Consider the following 21,245-nt stretch of genomic DNA (forward strand, 5'->3'; position numbering starts at 1 on the left):
CTGACCGTTACTGTTTTTGGGTACCCTCCTTCCCCCCTACATTTGATAACATATGGCACCTAAACTAAACTGTGGGCACATGTGTAGGGCAATATAACAACTTTATATAATTTTATTAAGGTTCCCTGGGCTTGTGTAGTGTAATGTATTTGCTGCAACATATACGTCCATTGTACTTTAACTGCACGCCGTATGCAAATTAGCCAACCATAGCGTAACTTTGAACTGGTCAGCGTATTTTCGCTAGCACAACTTCGTCAGCGTTCAGTACCCTATGCGCAACTTCGGATCTTCGTGAATTAGTGTTGTCCAGGCGAAATTACGCCTGGCGAAGTGTTACGATGGGCGCGAAGCCAGCGCTGGCAAATTTTCGCCGGTTAGTGAATTTGCCCCTTATTGAGGAGCATTCTTGCCTGTGCTCTCCTGCATTCAGTTTTAATGCGCTCTACTGCAAGGAACAGCAGAAACCTATCTTCTTTTATTTCTTCCGGGGCTGTAAACATATAAACATGTAAGCACCAAATGCAGGTGGAACACAACATGCTGCTTTGCACCTGCATTACACTTACATGCATCTGTGTGACTACAGGCCTGTTAAAAAAAAAAAGAATTGATTGCATTTTGACTAGCTCTCCACTGCAATGGAACACGTTAAGGGGCAAATGTATCAATCAGTCTGTAAAAACTCCCATGAACTCTCATGAACTTGAAATTCGGAAAAAAATGACTGATCAATATTTTTCAAAAATAATCAAACTAGATTTTCAGGGTGTCTCCAAACAACTCCAAATTGATTCCAGGACGTCCCCCATAAGCTAAAACAGCAATTCGGCAGGTTTAAGGTGGTGAATAGTATTGAAATTCTTAAAATGCCAATCCATGATGAATGTCTAATTTGAATTTTTAAAAAAAACTCAAATGGAATTTTAACTATTCTTTAGTCGAATTACACTAAAAATTTTAAATTCGAAATTTGAATTTTCACTTCGACACTTGATAAATCTGCCACTAATGGTCAGATTTACTAAGGTTCAAATGGTACATTTTAATTTTTTTTTTTTAAAAAATTCACATTACTCTAGGGGGCATATTTATCAAGGGACGAATTTTGAATTTGAAAAACTTTGAAATTTGAATTCAAAAAGAACAACCAAAGTTAAGTCGAAGTTTTTTTTTGGTTGAATAGGTCCATTTTCGATCGAATAGGTCCGTATTCGGCCGAATTCGAATAGTAGGAATCGAAGTAAGATCGCTTTAGATCAAATTCAAATCAAAGTTTGACTCCAAATGGGTTCTAGGAGGTCCCCCACACGCTAAAACAGTAATTTAGTAGGTTTTAGATGGTGAATGGTCAAAGTCGAATTTTTTTTTTTAACAATATCTTTTTTATTGTAGATTCGTTTTACAGCAAAGGAAGCAGAGGACAAAATAAAGAAAAGATACATTATAAAGTAAAGAAAAGAAGAATACGAAAATAAATGAAAAACAGATGTAAAGTCGAATTTTTAGAGAGACAGTACATTACATTACATTTCGATAGTCAAATTATTTGTTTGTTTTTTTTCAAATTCTAATAAAATTTGGACTATTCCCTAGTCAAAGTACACAAAAAATAGCTTGAAATTCTAATTTTTTGAATGCGAAAATTCACCTTGACCTTTGATAAAAATTTTACTGTTGTCAATTATCCCCTTAATATCTCCCAACTGTCCCGTTTTGAGTGGGACACTCCCGCTTTTGACAGCTCAACCTGCAGTCCCAGATTTGTACTGACATTTCCCGAGTTTCTCTTTGATCTGCTGCACTGAACAGCTTGGCTGAGAGCCCAGAATATATACTAAAGATACATTTGTAACCGTTTTAGATGAGATAAAAATGGCAAAACTGTCATAACATCTAAAACCCATAGAAATGTGTTGAAATTTTCATAACCTACCAAATTTTGTAAAATGGACATGGTAATTAGGGGGCGTGGCCTAAAAATGGGCGTGTTAAAAAAAACTCAGTGCACTAAATCTTTTTGTCCCTCTTTCTGTTTCCAAAATGTTGGTGGGTATGCCCTCCAAACTGAAAGCAGGGGAGCACAGGGAAAAACTATTGTCTGTTGCCCTTAGGCAAAATGACCCCCCTACTTTCAGAGATTGTCAGAATTTCCAAAGAACAGCTGTGTAAAGCCATATAATAATATGTTTATTAGTAACATCTGCACAGTTTAGAAGGGAATGATTTGAAAGCGATCATTTCCCTTTAAGAGTGACATTCCCCAACTCGTTTTTCCTCCGTCTGCTGCAAAGACTTGTTTGTATTCCAAAGTCCCACCAATCACAGCTGCTCAGACATTATGAGCTGAAATCAGGAAGCAATGAGACATTTCTTGCACTCGCTCTTCTACACATTTATTAGTGAATAGAAAAGGCAAAGCTGTTGTGGAATTGAGCTGAATAAAGAAGCAGAGCGGTGGTGTTGGTGAAGTCAGGAGTTTGTGCATGAGATACTGGTAAGTGACTTGTGGAATATAATGTGTGAGTGTGAGATTTATTTATTATGTTTGTCTCGTATTCCTGCAACTGAATCACCATGAAACCTTTCTGTAACATTCAGTTCGGGGAGAGAAAGAAACACTCGAAATAAACCCTTTATATTTGCCGCTATTGGTATAAGTGTGACTTGTATTTGTGTCTTGCAGGAGCTCAATGCATTTCTGCTCTAATATTCTGTATATCAGTTTTATTGTGTGCCTGGTAATAATGTATCCACACTATTAGTGCTGGAAAATGATATTCATGTAATGTTACTGGGGATTTCATGTTGCACGTCACAATTCCATTAACTTTATTAAGCATATTTCTATTTTATATTGTTTTGTTTCTTTTTAAATTATTTTGATTCTTATTTGCAGCCTGCAACTGAAGTGTTATCAGGTTGTCAGGGTCACTGACCCCTACATCCAGTGACTGTGCCTATAATTGGGCCTCCCCAGCTGTGACTGAACATCCAGCCTCCCGTCAGAGCTAAACACTAGTCATATAGCTGAACTATAAGGGCTCTTACACACGGGCGGTTTTTCCTGTGCTCCCCTGCGTTGCGCTTTCTTTTGTTAATCCGCAGGGGAGCGCAGGAATAGACGCAATCAATTATTGTGAAGGGGGCTGTACTCACACAGAAGCATGTAAGCGCCGAACGCAGGTGAAATGTAGTGATGGGCGAATTTGCGGCGTTTCGATTGGCCGAAAAATGTTCGAATTTCCAGCGAAATTCACGAAACCACAAAAAATTTGAAAAACAGGGCCAGCGTCTCGTTTTTGATGCAGGCATTCGTTTTTGACGCCAATGTCCTTTTTTTGACGCCGCCGTCCGTTTGTTTTTTTACACTGGCGAATTTTCACTCTAAAATTTTCGCATCGCTTTCGCAAATTTATTCGCCAGCGGCAAATCGCGGGAATTTGCGCCTGGCGAATAAAATCGCCCATCACTATTGAAATGCAACATGCTGTGTCCCACCTGTGTTTGGGGCTTACATGCATCTGCGTGCGTCCAGCTCCCTTCAGAAAAGAAGAAAGCGCAATGCAGGGGAGCGCAAGAAAAACCGCCCGTGTGTAAGAGCCCTAATGTTTAACTTTCTTAGAGGTGCTGACGCCATGAAGCAGTAAGTTGAGGATTTTGAATCCGGTGCAGGTTACCAGGGATGGTAATAAGCTGCAAGTTTTTGTAACACTATTTTGGGCTATTCAGTCCAAAGGGGGTTAATGTCCAGCTAGTGATTAGAGCATGGGTTACACGTGACTCTAACACTTAAGGCAGGGCCTTCGCTAAGTGAAACAATAAAGGTGTGGTGTAGTGTAACTACAACTCCCACAGGCTACTGTGCAATAAAAAGGTAAAATAATGGACGCCGGGAGGTTCTTGCAGTAAAACAAAGGGGTAACAGTGTATTTGTCCAAGACAAATGACCCACAGGGTGACTTACAATACCAATATGCAGAAGAATATTAGCAGACTAAGACAGGTGGATAAGACTTCCCCATGGATGTAGTCAAGTAGTCAGACAGACCTCCAGACAGAAATAGGAGATTTGCAAATTTATTTGCCAGCTGCGAAACGCAAATTTATTCACCCATCAATATACACATACCAATATAGACCATCAATACACTTGCATTGATAAAATATATATCAATTTTTATACTAAACTGATTCTAAGATCCCAGTAGGCTCAGATATTATTCTTGTCCAACAAGTCATCCAAGGCCGTCCATCTTATGATTAATGAAACCAACCATCACTATATCACCCAGAAGGACATTCCCCAGTCTTGCTGCCCTCGTCTAGAAGAACCATCTACTCTGCTTCAAATGAAAGTAATGTTCCTCAAGTCTAAAGGGGTGGCCTCTTGTTCTTTAATATTTTCTATGGTCAAAAAAAAAAAAGATTCCCTGTTAGCTGTACTTTATTGTACTTCTAAAGAGTAGTCATGTTGGTGCATCCCTAGTTCTTATATCTGATATCTATATCTGGTTACCTTCCCAATTTTGATTTGGGTATTTTTGATGCTGATTGTGAACTTTTCAGTTGGTTGATAATGCAGATATAATATAACAACCCTTATAAGAAACCCTACGGGGCACATTTATCAAAGGTCGAGGTGAATTTTTGAAAAAAAAAAAAAATTCGAATTTCGGTGCTATTTTTTGCGTACTTCAACTAGGGAATAGTCCAAATTCGATTTGAATTTGAAAAACAAAATGAAAATTCGAATATCGAAATTTATCATGTACTGTCTCTTTAAAAATCCGACTTCGACCATTCGCCATCTAAAACCTGCCAAATTGCAGCCTATGGGGAACCTACTAGAAACTATTTGGAGCCAATTGGTGGACGTTTTGGGGAAAAACTTGAAAAGAATTTGACTGAATGTATATATATGTAGATATAATATAACAACCCTTATAAGAAGCCCTACGGGGCACATTTATCAAAGGTCGAGGTGAATTTTTGAATAAAAAAAAAATTCGAATTTCGGTGCTATTTTTTGCGTACTTCAACTAGGGAATAGTCCAAATTCGATTTGAATTTGAAAAAAAAAAACGAAAATTCGAATATCGAAATTTATCATGTACTGTCTCTTTAAAAATCCGACTTCGACCATTCGCCATCTAAAACCTGCCAAATTGCAGCCTATGGGGGACCTCCTAGAACCTATTTGGAGCCAATTGGTGGACGTTTTGGGGAAAAACTTTGAAAAGAATTCGACTGAATGTACTTCAATTCCTTCCTTCGATTCGTACGATACAAATTCAGCCGAATACGGACCTATTTGATCGAAAACTGACCTATTTGACTTAAAAAAACTTTGACCTAATTTTGGTTGGTCTTTTTGAATTATAATTTCGAAGATTTTTCAATTTGCAATTCGACCGTTGATAAATATACCCCTACATATTGTTTTTCATCCCGCCAAGAGCTTGCCTGAAACCAGATGGCTATGTTTAATAGAAGAATTGAGCTTTGATCTTGCTATTGATTGATTTGCGCTACTTTTAATGAATTGCCATGTTTCTTGTACACATCTCTGATGGGAAATGTCACTCGCTTCAAGAAAGTCTAATTATTTTGTAACTGTACAATAAAGTGAAGTAGAGCTTGATCTTTAAAAAAAAAAAAAAAAATACAATCTTTCAAGCTTTATAGTGTCTTTTCTTTAGTACAAGTGCCAATTTAGTGATTGTTGTCAAGTTAAACACTTCCTTTCAGGTTCTTGAAAAGCACTTGAAAATGAATGGCTATCATTTAGCCAGGTCAGAGAGCCTGCTGTTAGTCTGTACTGAAAACCCGTATTTATTGGCTTTATGTGTCGTAAACAAATATATAAGTGCCTGTTAAGAAATAGAAGACTATTAATTAGTTTGTTATAAGTTCACTATTATATTTTTTGCCTGAATAGTGAGTAAAAAAAATCCTTTTATGGGTGAATGTAATATAAGTCGGTAACGGAAAAAATGCTCACAATGTGAGTTATGCCTTTGTGCAAATGCATTTTCCTTTGTGCAAATTGAATATCGTGTTTGCAAACCCTGAAACTGTTTAGGGACCTTTTCCGACAGTGGAAGAATATGCGCAAATGTTATAGTTTGTGCCAGTGAGCAGTGAATGTAATGACACTTATTACTGAAAAAGCTCCAAAATTATGGGGCAAATTCACTAACCTCTGAAAATTCGCCAGGAGTGATGAGTGTATGTGCGCCGGCGTCCATTTTTTGGATGTAAAAAACGAGACGCCAGCACAGTTTCGCAAATTTTTCACATTTAGCGAATTTCACGGGAAATTCGTAAATTTTTCGGTGAAGAAAAACACCCCAAATTCGCCCAACACTATTCGCCAGTGACGGCTTTGCTGACATCGCAACACTTCGCCAGGTGTAGATTCGCCAGGACAATGCTAATTCACTAAAATCCGAAGTTGCGTCCAGGGTGCTAAACTCTGGCGAAGTTGCGCTACTGTTGGCTAATTTACATACGGCGGGAAGTTAAAATTGAATGGACGTATATGTTGCAGCAAATACATTACATTACACAAGTCCAGGGAACCTTAATAAAATAAAATAAAGTTGTTATATTGCCCTACACATGAACCCAGTGTATAGTTTATGTGCCATATGTTAGAAAATGTAGGGGGGAACCCGGTTACCCCAAAAAAAGTACGCTCTTTTGCACCCTGAAAAAGGAAAAGGCCAGCATTTTTTGGGACTTAGAAAAATTTTCAACGTTTTTTTTAGGAACTACTATCTAATCTATTGCACTTTGCCTGGTCTGAGGTGACGAAGGCAAGTCTGGCGCAAGAGGTAACATTCAGTAAAATCCGCATCTTAGTGAATTTGCGTAGTAACGTCCATTCGCCAGAGCGCAAATTCGCCAGACATTAGAGTGTGAAGTACCGCTAGAGTCTATCTCCTTTGGTAGCGAAGTTACACCGGCGACCGTTAGTAAATCGTGAAGTACCGAAATGGCGCAATGCTGGCGAATTTTCACCCACGTTAGTCACTTCGCCCTTTAGTAAATTTGCCCCTATGACACCTTCAAGCACTTCTTAAAAGTGCACAATCAAAATTTTCAATGCAATAACAGTTTAAGGAATTGAGAAATTCAATTTTTTTTTTCTTATTTGTGCAAATTGTTTTGCTCTTTTGCTACTTTTTTATATTTTGCTCCAAGCACATTTCTCGCATCTTTGTTTCTATTACTGCAGGAGTCCATAAGAGCTATGGCACTTGGGATGAATTTGATTGTTTTGCATTTTTTAGCTCAGTGGGTGGGTGATGAAATGCATGAATTTGCCTCTTCATACTTCAATGGTAATTACTCTGACCTTTTTGTTGCAACTTGTGAACTTTTTTAAGCAATAACTCTAAGCAATAAGTGTTTTGCTACCTGCCTGCAGAACTGGAAACAAAACATATTCGAGCCTCAAGCATTACGGCACATGGGGTGTGCCCCCCCCCAGGCAAATGCCCCAAACTTGTTACTCACCCCTCGGCACAGGTCCTCTGCTGCCGAGTTCACGGGCGTCATCTTCTCCCGAGCGCTCTTCTTCCTGCTTTGACCAGTGTTTTTTGGCACATGCGCAGTACGAGGCATTTACTGGTAAGGATCTTTTGCGCATGCCCCGAAAGTCACAAAGTTTCAGAAAAAAAAGATTGGAAAATTCGTGACTTCCGGGCACATGCGCAGTAGCTCCATTCCGGCAAATGCCTCCAACTGCGCATACGCCTGAAAGTCATGAAGTTTCGGAATGTTCATGACTTTCGAGGCATGCGCAGAAGATCCTTACCAGTAAATGCCTAGTACTGCTCATGTGCCAAAAAACGCCGGTCAATTAGTGACGAGCCCTGAACTTAGCTTCTCAACAGCTGCTCAGAGCCCACTGAGCATGTGAGTGTCACAGACACTTTCCAAGATGGTGACCCCCTGTGACAAGTTTGAAGTCCTGGATCATTGCTGCTATTGACAAGCTCAAACTTTACCTTGTGCAATATTTTTTTTTAAACTACAGGTTGAATTCTCCTTTAAAGGGCTAGTTGACATTAACCTTTAACTGCCAGCTAATTTGGTACTTTTTTGACCGTTTTTTGAAAGTTTTTGCTCTTCCAATTTAGGGGCCTTTCCTTGGAGGGAATTTTTTAGTTTACCCAGGAAAAATTTGTAACATGGTCAGGACAAACTAAGCAAACTACCCAGTTTGTGCACTTTCCTAAAGTAACCAGTTTGATGACCAATATGCATAGATAGATCACCACTATGATGTTTTGGCATGTTCATGAGATTTCTTGAGTAAACATGAACTACAGGTATGGGATGTGTTATCCAGAAACCCATTATCCAGAAAGATATGAATCACAGAAAGGTTGTCTCCCATAGACTCCATTTTATCCAAATAATCCAAATTTATAAAAACTTTCATAGCCTGGCAAAATGAACATGGTGATACCTGGGTGCGGCTGCAAAAAGGGGCGTGGTCAAACACATTTTTGTTGTCCCTCTCTCCATTTCCAAACTGTTGTGAGGTATGCTATAATAAAAATGTGAAATATGCTGTGGTGCTATACAATGGATAGTTATTCCATGATTTGTTCCACCTGTGTTCGGAGCTTACATGTGCCTGTGTGAATACAGTTATCATTCCATCCTGCACTCCCCTAGGGTCAAATGCATTACAATTGAACACAGGGGAGCACAGTGTTGTGTGATTTTTCTTTTTTTTTTTTTTTTAATAAATACTATACTTTTTGGCAATGAATTACTGCAAGCCAATATCACATGCTGTTCTTTCTTACCTGTCTTGCTATTTGCCTTGACCACATCAAGGTTTATTTCCCACCCAAAACCAATACTTTTTGTCAAGCTATGTTCATAAGTAGTTTTTTCAGCACATACTTTTTCTGCTTAGTGGCTAGTAATGATATTTAGTGAAGAGTTCAGGAACGAGACAAATGCCTTCATTATATTATTCTTCAGTACATTTAGGGGGTTAATCACTAAACTCCGGTCTGGCTGTTTGGGGCAATTTTTTTTAAACTCAAATTTTTCTAGATTTATTAAAGCCCAGCAAAACGCCTGAATCCGAATACGGCATCTCAGACCTGCCGACTCTTGCCGAGGTTGTGTACAAGTCAAGGCAGAGGTCCCTATCCTATTTTAAAGTTTCTGTGGTCTGCGCTGGAAATTCTGGCTTTTCATGAAAAAATCTGGAAAAAATCAATTGATTTGGGAAAAAAACTCAGAAAAATCGTATGATTAGTGTTTTCACCCAATTCTATTGTGTTTTTCCCCGATCTGATTAAATCACACTTTTTTAATAATAAATAAGGTCAAATCGTGGATTCTAGTTTGGTCTGAGATTTTATTTAATTTATTATGACTATTCTGTTTTTCATGAGCCATTTAAATGATATGACACTATCAATGACAGAAATACTGTTGCTAGTATCAATTTATTATAATATTCAATAACCTTGAGTTTAATGTTCAATGTTAAATGAATAGGTCAGTATTATGCACTGATTGTCATATAAATTTAACAATGATCCAAGAAAAATCCAAACAAACAGTTGAACAGGGATTAAAAGTAATGGATAAAAAGTCAATGATATCAAAGAGTTTAACCTGTCAGGGTAATGTTGGCTTGATTCTAACATAATTTCAATAATTATAGTCAGTTTTACTTTCTGATTGGTTTATTTATTTCACACTTGTATTTCCACAGAAATATGAAACTTCAGCCCTGGATAAGAACTCTGTTCATTGCGTATGTTCTGCGAGCAAGTTGTGCATACAGTTCAAGACCTAACTTTCTTCTAATAATGGTTGATGATCTTGGGATTGGAGATGTTGGTTGCTATGGAAACAAAACAATTCGGTTTGATAAACATTTTGTATTCTTGATTTTTCTTAATACCAATAATTAAGGCAACATATGTTAGAAAAAGGTGCAACTTTTCAGGGTTGGCCAGTTTTCATGCTTGGGGATCGATGGTATGAGATGGAATTGTTGCCTTATGACTCATTGGGGGTCATTTATCAACACTGGGCAAATTTGCCCATGGGCAGTAACCCATGGCAACCAATCTGATTGCTGCATTCATTGTTCTACTTGCAGCTGGCTTTAAAAAGCTAATTACTGATTGGTTGCTTTAGGTAACTGCCCATGGGCAAATTTGCCCAGTGTTGATAAATGAGCCCCATTGACTGTAATGTAGATCAGTTTCATTAGGACATTATCTAGGAGGAACATTCCTTCACCAGGGGGTAAATGAATATTGAGTTTTTTAAGGTTAGTTTTTTTATTTTTAAGGCCTATTTATAAACTCATAACTCATATTCTAGATATATTTCTTAGAACCTATCTGAAATCTATCTGCAGTGTCTTAAACTGGATTAGTTGGCTGAACAAGTAATTTAAGAAACATTTAAGAACATTGCAAAGAACAATGTTCCAAATTCCAACCTTGTGTATAGCAGTTTACTTTATGTGGGTGACTTGACTTCAATAGCTTTTCAGTTATAATAATATGCTGCTCTGTTTTTCCAGGACACCCAATATTGACAGATTAGCAGAAGAAGGTGTAATGTTCACTCAGCATTTAGCAGCTTCTCCACTATGCACTCCAAGTCGAGCAGCATTCATGACTGGCAGATATCCAATCAGATCAGGTATGAAAAGACCCCTTCAATGTCATTGTACTTCTGTTTAGGCTAAATGTACTGCTTTAAGGCAAATGTGCACTTGCTTGTTTGTATTAGAAGAATGTCCTCCATCTAAGTAACACCAAATTAATTCATATATGAAGAATGAATTGTCTGCTTGTGATGTGTCTTTTAGAACAATCAATACTGAATACTTTATATTCTAAGTACAGATTCATGCAGAAGATGTGGACTTACTTCTGATTTACTTTAGTGCACAATACAGTCATTCTATAATGACTAACATTTTATTCTAATCACCAACATACCCAAGTACATATGTACATATTTTTATATTTGCAGTGGTTTGTTTTGGAGAGCTAATACAAATTCTGAATATTAGCAAACAAAATACAAATGTCCTAAAAACAACACCTGTTTCATTTGATGTCAGGCCCTGCTAAAATAAACTTGACCTTTATTTCAAGAAATAAACATTTCCATGGTATGGTTGAATATTGTCATTGATTATCAGATATCAGATGGATTATTATCGGCCCAAATAAATTAATTCAAAGTTGACTGATTTTTCTAAATGGGAGTTGGGTGGGGGTGTTTAGCTATATTAGCATGAATTTTCTCAATCAATGGTCCTTACCCTTTGCAGTGTATAGGATAACAAAATAAGCAATAATACTTCCATGTATCTGGTGAGCCAATTTAAATTAAATTTGTTAACGACTCAGGAAATCTATTGTTTTTTTTAGTTTTTAAACTGCTCACACAAGAAGATATTTCTTTAAAATAAACAGCGTGACCATCCCTTTGCTTATTATTATTATTATTATTATTATTCTTAAATAAATATTTATTGATGTGCGGTATGTAACTATGCCTTGAAGTACACCTCTATGGGAAGTCATGTTTATATAACAAACTTTAGCGAGATACTGTATGCCCCCTATATAAAGAGAGTTGAAGATGATTAACAGGATTACATTTTAGAAATAGGAAGGTCATGTGCTTCAGTAGTGAATGCTTCTCTTGGGACAGAGCATGTCATATTTCCTCTTGATGGCAGAGAAACTTTGATAATTATAAGGATAAAAGACTTGGAATTCTGTTAGAGTTAGATTCATTACTACCAATGTCTTCTAAAAATAAAAGATATCTCTTTTCTTCAGGCTATATAACAGAAGCTCTGTCAATTTTATAGGCCTGTGTAATATAAAATTTATTTGCAGGATTTATTATTATGATTTGAGGATTGTTTCCTGAGTAGATGTATTTCTTCAGTGATTCATCACTTGAAAAACAACTGAATCATAAGATGTATTCATATTCTTCTTTCACAAGCAGAAATTTGTTGTGAAGCAGAAAAAAAACCCCCCAGATGTCATGTGAAAATGGGACTATAGATTTTTTTTTTCAGTGTTATGGAAGTGGTTAGTCTTAAATATTCATTTTTATTCTTCCTTTGTATACCAAAAGAACATCTGGTTATACTGTTTGGCAAAAACAGAAACTCTTTCTTAAAATGGCAACTGTAGAGAAATTAATGCCATCTCAGATCTGGTTGTGGAAGAGTTGTCTGCCCATTCATATTTCTTACTTTTTAAATCATGATCAGGCCGTTCACCAAAACATATTATATATGAGAAATGAGTCTTTAAGACAATATATTCCTTAACGTGTTGCTGCTAGCCACTATTCCATTGTGTCAGCTGATACATGAGGTTTAATATATTATACTGAGGTGAAACATTCAACCAAATTAATCTATATCCCTCTCTTCCTCAGTCTTTGTTTGCTAAAATGTATGCTCTGTCACTGATTGAAAAAGTCAAGATTTAGAACATTCAATACCTGTGTCAAGAAGGAAAAAGGAAGACCAATGTGCTAGAGCAACATCTATAATCACATCTTGAGAGAAACATTTGCTAAATGAAATGCTTGTAAAACTAGGGATCAACCATAGCAATTTTATTTCTGCATTAAATACAACAGAGTTCTGTGTTGCTCAGACTTCTATTGGCTAGGTTGTTGTTGTCTTCATACCTGCAATAATGAGAGCATGATATATGGGATATGAGTGGTTCTGGAACTGCTTGTCCAGCCTGGGTTTTTTATGTCTAACTGATTATGGCAGTTCAAGCCAAAATGTAGAGCTCCAGTGTAGGGGATAGACACAGGAGAGATTCCAAAAGTCCGAGTTGGACTGGTACTTAGGAACAAAGCAAATTAATTATTAGCCAATTCCTTATATGTACCTCATCCAAGGGTACGGTATTCAATAAGAAGTCACAATTGTAGAGTATTAGGAATGGCCCGGAGGCAGAAAACCTGCTCAGTGTGATTTATTGTATAATAAAGCACACTGACCAGTTTTTCTTCCTCCTGGCCATTCCTTATACTCTACAGTTGTGACTTCCTACAGGAGAGATACCCTTGTGAGCTCAGTGAGAGATTTTGAATCACAACAAGGTTCAACTAAGTTGGGACTTTTGTTTCTTTATATTCTCTGTTTGGGAAACAGGTGGAAGGCCTACTCCTGGTAAGTCAGGATAATTGACTTGTGTTGTTAGATGTACAAATGATTTCACTGGTACTCAAGGCAGATCCAAGCAGGGACTAGCCCTTGCCAGTAAAATCATTCATACCTATTGGATTGGGAGGTTGCCCACCATACACCGGGCACTCACTTCATGGAGAGCCATGGTGTGCAAGCGCGGTAATATTTTATAATTCTGTTGTTAGAAGCCCATTAAGTGGCAAGGATTTTATTTTTTGTATTTATCTTTTTTTCTGCTAATAACCTAATAAACTGGCTCAAAAAATATTACTGTTTCATGTCATGGCTGCTTTTCACTCAGAAAGCTGGGTGAAAGTTAGTCAACCATTTAATAAATGCACTTTGAAAAAATCCCATAGGAATGAATAGAAAGTGGGTGAATGCTTCTTTGGTGAACTCTTTTACATTTTGATAAATCTGCCCCTTTGCTTGCCACTCTAAAGCCACAAATGATTACTTTATTATTCTGTTTTGTGTGTATGAAGTGCCAATTTATTCCTCCACATACAGTACTAGTATCTCTTCTAGTTGTCTAACAACCATTGTTATTACATTTCATTTTGAGACAAGAAATACATTTCCGGTACAAGTTTAGTAATAGCCGTATTCACTAACGAACACTTGTTTTTGACATAGACCTCCAATAGTCTACATTTGTAAAAATTGAAAAACAGTTTTTTTTTTTTACAAATCTGCAATAACATTACTCAGATATCTTGATTACCAATTCAAAGGAATTTTCACCAAAAATATGTTTGTCCCTGATACAAGTTATTAAACACATTATGCTTGTGTTATTCTTATATTTAGGCATGGCCTCTGAGTCAAGAATGGGAGTGTTTATATTTTCTGCATCATCTGGTGGGCTTTCTACTGAAGAATTAACATTTGCTACATTACTGAAAAAGGTCGGTTACTCTACTGCAATTATAGGTATGGTGAAAGTCATAAATGCAGATAAACACACATATACCTTTAAGCAAAGAAACTGTAATGCTAAAACTCCAAAGCCATCAATTACTCTGTTCTGCACCAATAAATATAATTTATTTAGTATATAAGTATGTCTCATCTTGAAGATTTTCAGATAAAAGACCCGAAGGATTATTTATTTGACAGTTTTCAGATGGAAATTACCATGCTTACCCCCCACAATGCAGTGTCCTTTTTCCTATACTCTATTGTCTTTATTGCTGCTCTCCAAGTTGCATCTACCTGAATGTATGCTGTTGTATGTGCATTTTCTTACAAATACCATTATCAGATTGGGGGCTGGAATCACTAGTGACATGCCAATTCCTTCAGCATGAATAAGATTGCAAGTCTTTTGTGGCTGTTGATGCAATGTCTTGTGGGAATATTGCATACTTGCTCATGATTCATCAAAACAGACTGCATTGGTGCTCAGTAAGGATGAGTGTGTTTGGGGAATTGATTCAGTTGTGTTGTGTCATTTTATTGTGCAAATAGAAGAGGGGGATGGTGGTCAGTACAATTTTCCAAACAATTAGAGTCCAATTCCATATACTGTATTTCTACTTTTAAAGTCACTAATTAGGAACAGTATTTTGCCAATTCTTTTCATTAGGAATTACCTATCACTTTTGTTATTTTAGGCACTGAAGAAAATGAATCCAATTTGATTTTTGACACTTCCTGGTCCTACAGAGGACAGGATGAGCTGATAAAACTAATTACCTGCCCACTGAGAACCCATTTTGTAATGAGCTGCTCAAAGGCTGATTAGAGAAGGGGGTTTTGTTTGTTGAAAAGTAGATAAGAAGCTCTGAACAAATTGGCCTGTTTAGAAAAGGAAGGGGCATGGTAAGTTCAGCAATGTTCAAATAGTGCTTTAGAATGTCAAAAAATTTGGAAAACCTGGACTTTATTAAATGAAAAGAATAGTCACAAAGTGGTTTTATCTGTATACTTTACCTTTAATGTATTTATATGATACCACATAATCAATAACATAGGAGATACATTGCATCAGTGCAGCTACCTGTAATTTGTTTTTATCAGTCTACTGCTGGCTAAGCACACATTGCTAACAAGGTCCCATTATAGATAACAAAAATTGTCATGTTTGCCTATATTTTTGGACAATGACTGCTTATTTGTGATGGGATTTCCATTTATCTTAGCAGGACACAGTTAGACATTCTGACACTTCCCTTTGCCCTTGTGAAAAAACATGCCATGAGTGTGATTGTCTTTGTTCTCTTGTGATCTGACTTCTAGCTATTTCTTCTGGAAAGGTGGCCATACACGGAGAGATCCACTCGTTTGGCAATGTCCCCAAACGGGCGGATCTCTCCCCGATATGCCCACCTTGAGGAGGGCAATACCGGGCTGATCAGATCGTGGGCCCTAGGGCCCAACGATCGGACCCTAACAAATTGTAATGGGCGGTCGGACCGCAGGACCGCATCAACAAACAGATGCGGCCGCAATCCGACGGGATTTTTAGTCCCATCCGATCGAGATATGGCCGACTTTCGGCCAGATCTCGATCGGGGAAGCCTGTCGGGGGCCCCATACACGGGCCAATAAGCTGCTGACTCGGTCTGTCTGCAGCTTTTATCGCCCGTGTATGGCCACCTTTAGTGCCTACAAATATAATTTTTTTGGGGCTTTGCTTAAATGTAAAAATGTTGTTTGTGCGAAACAGTCAAGTTGCTATGGGCATTAGCAGTTTTTGTAATCACTGGGATAACTGTATATTTATTAAAACAGAGATATTTAGATTGAGGATTGTTGTGTCTTTTTTAAATCATGGAATTACTGTATTATTTGTTTATTTCAAAAAGAATTTTACTTTAAGAAAGAAATATGTGCTACTGAAATGTAACTGGTTTCCTTCTGCTCATTTCTTTAAGGGAGTACGCTCTCTAGGGCATTTGTAGGAGTGTTTGATGTGAAAGGATGATAAATAGCAATTGAGATGGAGAAAGTGTTCACTTCTTGTTCTACCACAGTTCTTAAAATGTTTTATCTTTAGTGTTCGGAAGGTAGAAATGTGTGGTATCACCCCTTTCATATTTAATAATGAATGGGGCTTCCTGTAGATGTAACCCCCAAGATTGTGCATGATGAATTCCACCTTTCAGTTCTCCTGTAATGCACACTGAGCTTGTCAGCAATTCTTTCCTTCATAGTCTACATGCTCTCTGGCTGGGCTTATCAAAGAGTGGATACAAGCAAGAGTTTATATCATTAAATGTATACATGATAAATGCTCTATCATTAAGTGGCAGATTTATCAAGGGTCGAAGTGAATTAGAGGGGATTTTTGAAGTTAAAAAATTTGAAATTCAAAGTAATTTTTTGAATACTTCGACCATCGAATAGGATAATACGACTTTGAATTTACTTCGACTTTGATTTGAATTAAAAATCGCTCGACTATTCGACCATTCGACAATCGAAGTACTGTCTCTTTAAAAAAACTTTGACTTCAATACTTCGCCAACTTAAACCTGCCGAAGTGCAATGTTAGCCTATGTGGACCTTCCAGAGCAATTTTCTACGTTTTTTATATTCAAAGTAAGATTTACGATAAAATCGTTTTAAATCGTACGATTCGAAGTACGATCAGAGTACAATCATACTACTATTGGAATACGATCATACAATGAATGTACGATCATATGATGACAAATGTTGGAGGATTCTATTCGATGGTTGAATTTCGAAGTATTTTGCACTTCGAAACTCGACCCTTGATAAATCTGCCCCATAATGTATACATGATGAATGTTAAAATCATAGGAGAAGTGCCAGCAGACATTCTAGAATACTTAAAACGACACTTCTAGGAGACATCTCATTTGAGATCATAAATGAACTGGAATAAAAAAAAAAACCTCTTAAATCACATTCAAATGGGAATTGCACGTTCTTTAAAGGGATCCTACACCCAAAAGCAATATACATTTATTATAACAATATTTACAGATGTAACAGACCAGAAAGAGAACTGATAAAGAGATGTTGTCAATTATAAATGCATTTTTTATCCATTGCATTTTAATTATTATTGGAAACTTGCTTGATATTACATATTCTCTCATTATGTAAAAAAAATGTTTGTGTAGATCAGGAACAAAAAATGTGACAGTAAATGGGAATATGTGGACTCTAAAAACCCTTTTTGTTTATACAATATATCCAAGGATTTTTTCTTTCAATGGTTAAAATGCCAATACACAAAGATTTTCAGTTCTTTAGGGGGAGTTACTGGGCGATTAGGAGGGATGAAGGTGTTGTTTTGATATTCCCAGTCCTGTGTCTGGTTAGATTTGGCTAAATAAAAACATTTTAATTTGAGGGGTCATCCTCAAACCCTTATCTTTGCATCTGTCACTAGTGGTAGGATTGCCAACATTCATTTAGCTGTATAAATTCTATATTGACCCCTTTACTTTTACAAGTATTTGCCAAGGTGGTGAGGGGATGGATCAAATATGAAACACTGGTCCCCTGAAATCTGCATCTACCAGATTTTACCAATGGAGTAAAAGACTCAACCTCAGACAAGTTTTAGTTCTTAAAATTCAACACGGCACTATCCAATGGCACTGTTAGAAAAATATACATATAGATTTATTTATGAAATATTTTAATTATATAAAACTATGGGCTGTTTTCTGGGATATAATTTAAGATAGACTTGCAATATTCAGGCGTATAACTTCCCCTTTACTGAAACCAAACAAAAGTAACTCATTATCTGTTCAAATATTTATCCATTAGTTTGTCGTCTGCTTACATTTTACAGTTAATTTCTTTAATTTTACTCAAAAGAAAAGAACATTTAAGACTTCACTTCAGTGGCTAATGACTAATGGACAGTCAGCTTAATAGTTGTAATGAATAAAAATGGTCTGCAGATAAGTTATAATTGTATTTTCATTTATTCCGTGCATGTAGGTAAATGGCATCTTGGACTGAATTGTGAAAAAAGTGATGATTTTTGCCATCACCCTCGTAGCCACGGATTTGATTATTTCTACGGGATTACAAATACAAACCTCAGAGACTGCATCCCGGGACATGGAAGTGTATTCGTTGCAGGAGCTGCAAAATATATCCAGGCAACGTTTCAGATTTCATTTCTAGCACTGTTCACATTAGTTCTAATTTCTTACAGTGGGCTGCTCAACGTTCCTTGGAAGCTGATCTTTTACATTGTTTCCGTGACCTCTCTTTTGTTGGGTGCAGTGATATTCTTTTTTTGGAATTTCCAGTACTTGAATTGCGTTTTAATGCGAAACGATAAGATTATTCAACAGCCTTTAGTGTTTGATAATCTTACACAGAGAATTACAAGAGAAGCTTTACAGTATATTAAAAGGTAAATAATTTTGGTTTTTTTTTGTTTCAAATGCATTTTCCCTTATTAAACATCTGTCTCTTCATTTTACCTCAAACTTTAGTCATACAGGGAAAAGTAGCATTGGGCAGTTGGTTCTGAAGGAACTGATGATACATTGTCTTCTGGAAGGTCTAATACCAGACAATTTCAAAAGATTCTACTGCAAATCACTTCAGATTAAAGTCAGTCTGTGTAGAAAGAAGACACTGTCTGCCGATGCTTCCCATTAGCACATGGGGACATTCCCATTGTGACAGATGCACCTATTGTTGGAGGTTACTGAGGGAACCCTTGAGCTATCAGAGGTGGTGGTGATTTTCAATAGGAGGCAAGAAGAACTGATTGGTGCCTAACTAAAATATATGGGAGTGTGTTTGATGCCTGTATAGTTAATGAACAGAGTTTTACATGCAGGAACACAACTGTACTTGTAGCTGTAAATGAGCCCTTATGATTTGGGGTTCTGTACCAGCCCAAGATGACCACAGTCCTTTAGCAGTAAAAATCGCAGTCTTTCAAAGATACCCCCAGTAGCTCTTTTCTTCCGATTAGTACAGCACATGCTCAGGGTTTCCAGTTAACTGAGCTTTCAACCATTAGTATTTAGCACATTTGATCTGAGTTGGCAATAGAATGTTACTGAGTTGTGGGAGACTTGCAAGTAGTCAGAACAATATCAGGTTACCCTGAATTGCTCTACATATAATAGTGTCACTGTTGATTTAAGAAACACAAATCCAGCTACAGTGTACATAACCTTTGTGTGGAAATGTTGAATTGTAATTCCCAACTTATCTTTGACACTGTTACTCAGTTGGATCTACAGTATAAGAGGGAACTACTTTTTTTTTTTTTTAATATGACTTTGGTTCATAATTAGCTGTAATATCAATTTATTGAAAAAATTCCTAAAATCATTAACAACTAGTGATGGGCGAATAAATCCAGGCACGAATTCACAGAAAATTTCCATGTTTTGCCACCAGCGAATACATCTGCAAAACTGCGGTGAAAGTTAATTGGCGAAAAAATACGCTAACAAAACATAAAATTGCGCACATTAAATTGGTGCTCGTCAAAATTATTTGGATGCCCATTGACTTTAATGCATTTGGACAAAATAGTTGTGAGTATAAAAAATGGCGCGAGTCAAAATTATTTTAAACCTGAGGCCTTGTGGGTTTATATGTTTTATACTCCTCGGGGCACATTTACTTAGGGTCGAATATTGAGGGTTAATTAACCCTCGATATTCGACCGTCGAAGTAAAATCCTTCGACTTCGAATATCGAAGTCGAAGGATTTATCGTACGATCGTAGGAAAAATCCTTCGATTAAATCCTTCGAATCGAAAGATTCAAAGGATTTTAATCCATAGTTCGAAAGATTTTCCTTCGATCAGAAAATTGTTAGGAAGCCTATGGGGACCTTCCCCATAGCGTAACATTGCACCTCGGTAGGTTTTACTTGCCGAAGTAGGGGGTCGAAGTTTTTTTTTAAAGAGACAGTACTTCGACTATCGAATGGTCGAATAGTCTAACTATTTTTAGTTTGAATCGTTTGATTCGAAGTAGCCAAGTCGATGGTCGAAGCAGCCAAAAAAATCATTCGAAATTCGAAGTTTTTTTTTTATTCTATTCCTTCCCTCGAACTAAGTAAATGTGCCCCCTAATGTTTTACAGCAGGGCATATATTGTTATATTCTAATTTGAATGTGGTCAAAACACATAAGAAAAGCACAACACAAAGACATCAGTCTGTTAAATTCAGTTGAAGATGCACACAGTACAATGACCACTGAAATTAAGTGAGCAATTTTCTCTGCGCCTTAATTGTTAATAGATTAGGCTTTTTTTTTTTTTTTTTCGCTGTCTCAAGGAAAAGAAAAAAAATCAATATACTTTTTTTTTTTTCCATTGTTCCTTCTCTAAGCAATTCATAGTTAAAAAAAATTAAATCCCCTGCAATGCAGCTGTTTGAAGTCTTTTCAGAGCGGAATTTTATGATTGGCAGGATAGTTATTGGTTATACTGCTTGTAATTACTGAAGCATGCAACATCCATTAAATTAGTCACTAGCAGTTTTACAATAAGATAAAATGTGAATAGATAGTAATTAATGTACTTTAAGTTTTAATGCATTTATTACTTAGGTCCTGCTAATAAATGTCCTAATTCACAGACTTTATAAAGGTCAGTTAATGCCATACTTAACCTTTAGAATTAACAAAGCATTTATCTTGCACTTTCCTATTTAAAAAGATACTTTTTCAAAGTCAAAGACCTTTAACTGGTTATAAGGAGCTATAAAACCATGAGTTGTGGACAGGCATGATCAATGTACTGTTTAATAAAGAATTATAATATAATAATGACATTTGTACCTAAAACATGACACCAGTTAATAAAAATGCTGCAAGTATCATTGTAAATCATTTGCATTACCTAGAATAAAACAGACCATATACATGCTTACTTCTGGAACTGCAAAAATGGTACAATCTGGTCAGGTGTGAATGCAGAAGGGAAGGTCTACCCTAAATGGAAGTATTACTTACCAATTATCTTACCCACTCTGGTCCTATGGCTCTTAAACTGGGCAGAGATGTCACATGGCCAA

The 21,245-nt window shown here is 36.7% G+C and overlaps 1 protein-coding gene across 3 annotated transcripts in view; it reads left to right on the forward strand.

Annotated features, from left to right (window-relative positions):
- Nucleotides 1–2,266: 2,266 nt before the first annotated feature.
- LOC108709162 (steryl-sulfatase) overlaps nucleotides 2,267–21,245 on the forward strand; it is a 66,830-nt gene continuing 47,851 nt past the window's right edge. The window contains exons 1-5 of one of the 3 annotated variants that reach the window (XM_018248771.2): nucleotides 2,267–2,497; nucleotides 9,758–9,910; nucleotides 10,583–10,704; nucleotides 14,060–14,182; nucleotides 18,182–18,605. In XM_018248771.2, coding sequence (XP_018104260.1) covers nucleotides 9,762–9,910; nucleotides 10,583–10,704; nucleotides 14,060–14,182; nucleotides 18,182–18,605 — 818 coding nt within the window. In that variant the 5' untranslated portion in view covers nucleotides 2,267–2,497; nucleotides 9,758–9,761. The remainder of the gene's footprint in view (nucleotides 2,498–9,757; nucleotides 9,911–10,582; nucleotides 10,705–14,059; nucleotides 14,183–18,181; nucleotides 18,606–21,245) is intronic. The other 2 variants (XM_018248769.2, XM_018248770.2) reach the window with 2 other exon arrangements.

The sequence above is a fragment of the Xenopus laevis genome, chromosome 2S, assembly GCF_017654675.1.
Source record: "Xenopus laevis strain J_2021 chromosome 2S, Xenopus_laevis_v10.1, whole genome shotgun sequence".
Taxonomy (NCBI): Eukaryota; Metazoa; Chordata; class Amphibia; order Anura; family Pipidae; genus Xenopus; species Xenopus laevis.